The 2,760-nt window shown below is 38.3% G+C and overlaps 2 protein-coding genes across 2 annotated transcripts in view; both read left to right on the forward strand.

Moving 5' to 3' along the window:
- LOC104703026 (probable WRKY transcription factor 60) overlaps positions 1–1,525 on the forward strand; it is a 2,146-nt gene extending 621 nt beyond the window's left edge. The window contains exons 3-5 of the mRNA XM_010418954.2: positions 1–292; positions 470–586; positions 691–1,525. Coding sequence (XP_010417256.1) covers positions 1–292; positions 470–586; positions 691–960 — 679 coding nt within the window. The 3' untranslated portion in view covers positions 961–1,525. The remainder of the gene's footprint in view (positions 293–469; positions 587–690) is intronic.
- LOC104705029 (serine/threonine-protein phosphatase 7 long form homolog) overlaps positions 1,825–2,760 on the forward strand; it is a 4,073-nt gene continuing 3,137 nt past the window's right edge. The window contains exons 1-2 of the mRNA XM_010421022.2: positions 1,825–2,034; positions 2,135–2,417. Of these exons, the coding sequence (XP_010419324.1) occupies positions 1,951–2,034; positions 2,135–2,417 (367 nt within the window). The 5' untranslated portion in view covers positions 1,825–1,950. The remainder of the gene's footprint in view (positions 2,035–2,134; positions 2,418–2,760) is intronic.

Genomic DNA, 2,760 nt, shown 5'->3' on the forward strand with positions numbered 1-2,760 from the left:
GTTACAAGAAGAGTTAAACCGGGTTAATTCGGAGAACAAGAAGCTAACAGAAACGCTAGCCAGAGTCTGTGAGAAGTACTATGCTTTACAGGATCTTTTAAAGGAGTTGCAGAGTCCTGAACATGTGAAGTTTCAGAACCAAAAGTTAACAAAGAAACGAAAACAAGACCTGGATGACTTTGTAAGCTCCCCTGTTGGACTCAGTTGCGGCCCAACAATCGAGAAAATCACCAGCGAAAAAGCAACGGTTTCAACCGCTTACTTCCATACCGAGAAGTCTGACACTAGCTTGGTAAGTTGATAAGTTGTTTACCTGAATATTGTAGTCTCTACAACAAGTATTGTTCTATTGTTGGTGACAGTAAACGTCTGTTTTAAAGATGATTTGGTACTGTTTTCATAATTCATAGTCTTTCTCTTATTAAGCACCTTTGAGTGTAACAAATGTTTTTGTTGGATATACTTGTAGACTGTGAAAGATGGATATCAATGGAGGAAATATGGGCAAAAGATTACTAGAGATAATCCATCTCCTAGAGCTTACTTTAGATGTTCGTTTTCACCGTCTTGTCTGGTCAAGAAGAAGGTAATTTATATTGAACTCCTAGTTTAAACTTGTTAAAGAGTTCTTTGATATTTGATTGATTAAGATCTCTAGTGGTATGTGTGTGTGTGTGTGTGCATGTTCAGGTGCAACGGAGTGCAGAAGATCCATCTTTCGTGGTAGCCACTTACGAAGGGACACATAATCACCCAGGCCAACACGCAAGTGTGTCTAGGACAGTGAAGCTTGATCTAGTTCAAGGTGTTCTTGAACCAGTTGAGGAAAAGAAAGAGAGAGGAACGATTCAAGAGGTCCTGGTGCAACAAATGGCTTCTTCTTTGACCAAAGATCCTAAGTTCACTGCAGCTCTTGCGGCTGCTATATCAGGGAGATTTATAGAGCAATCAAGAACATGAAAGTTCTGTAGAATATATGATTTTGTTTTTTCTATTTTATTGCTCATCCCAGTTAAAGGGTATTGGGGTGATATTGATTAGGAGATAAAGACGTCAAGTCTAGTGTGTATATTTACATCAAATCAAAGTATCCAAAAAGACCAAAATGATACACTGATTTTCAGACGGGAAAGAATCAAGGACAAGTCAATAAGTCATGATTACGTGAGTGTTCCGAGAGTATTGATGCTAAAGAAGGGACAGGAAGGAGTGTTTGCGATGTTCCTAAGAGGTAAGTTGTGTTTGCAGACTTGTGGAGGTTGATCAGAAGTCAAGTGTGGAGATTGTAAACTTAGTTGGCTCTGATTCAACTCAACTTGGGCTCTGGATCAATCGAAGTTGGGTATGGTGATCGCCAATCTGGTTGAAGTCCGAGATAAGAAAGAGATAGAAGTTACGTGACTTCGAAAAGAGAAACCTATGAGCTGGATTAAACTGAGCCTAGTCCACATTCTATATTTCTATAATTCTATTGATCTCCTTTCTTCTTGTAATCTTGTTTAGACGACGCCATTGCCCACTGTAACTTGTAAACTCGGTTAGAAACAACTCGCAAACCTCAAGATTCAATAGTATATTATATATTGTGACTCTTTAAACTCACTACGACGTAGGTACTCGTCATCAATCAGGTAACTCACAAAATTGATTCAAACCTGAAGTCTTCCTTCAATTACATATATATATATATATATATATATATATTTATCAATTTATATGGTTTACATAATCGGTTTAACATAACCAAACAAAAAGAACCGGTACAGCAATACGAGCCCAAAAAAAAAGAAAAGAATTGAACCGAGTCCAATTAGGGTACCTGAACTCTTCCTTCATTAGAGGTTAGTTCAGTTGTTGAGAAATTGGATTCGTGTTTTTGAGAAAATTCACAAATTTGTTTACGCATTCGTTCGTAGTTTTGTGTCTGAATTTATAAGTTTAGGATTCGCTATGGACATCGATGTCGGACCAGTTGATCCGTCTGTTCTCTACGAACAAGATCTCCATGTTTCTTCTGCTGTTTGGGAAGGACAGGTTCGTTTTATTGTTGTGTTTTTCCTCATTCCCTTTTCTTCTTCCTCGAAATTTCAAATTTTGAATTTAGGGTTCATCTTAATTTCCCATCTTTCCTTAGGAACGAGGTCTTCTTCGTTGTCAAGAACACACTTCATTACTTCATCAATGGAAACTCACTGACGAACAAATTAAGCTCGTGGACAAAGCTGGTTTCGGATTCTTCCGCAAAATCGGTCCAATGAGTCTAAACAATTCACTAATCTCTGCACTCGTTGAGCGTTGGAGAAGAGAAACCAATACTTTTCACCTTCCTTTAGGAGAAATGACTATAACCTTAGATGAAGTTGCTTTAGTACTTGGACTTGAGATTGATGGAGATCCAATTGTTGGTTCTAAAGTAGGTGACGAGGTTGCTATGGATATGTGTGGTAGACTCTTAGGGAAGTTACCATCTGCTGCTAACAAAGAAGTTAATTGTTCGAGGGTTAAGCTTAACTGGCTTAAAAGAACTTTCTCTGAGTGCCCTGAAGATGCTTCTTTCGATGTTGTTAAATGTCATACTCGAGCTTATCTCTTGTATCTTATTGGTTCTACAATATTTGCTACCACTGATGGTGATAAAGTCTCTGTTAAGTATTTGCCTTTGTTTGAGGATTTTGATCAAGCTGGAAGATATGCTTGGGGAGCTGCTGCATTGGCTTGTCTTTACAGAGCGCTTGGTAATGCTTCGCTTAAGTCTCAGAG

Source organism: Camelina sativa, chromosome 7 (genome assembly GCF_000633955.1).
Source record: "Camelina sativa cultivar DH55 chromosome 7, Cs, whole genome shotgun sequence".
NCBI classification, from domain to species: domain Eukaryota; kingdom Viridiplantae; phylum Streptophyta; class Magnoliopsida; order Brassicales; family Brassicaceae; genus Camelina; species Camelina sativa.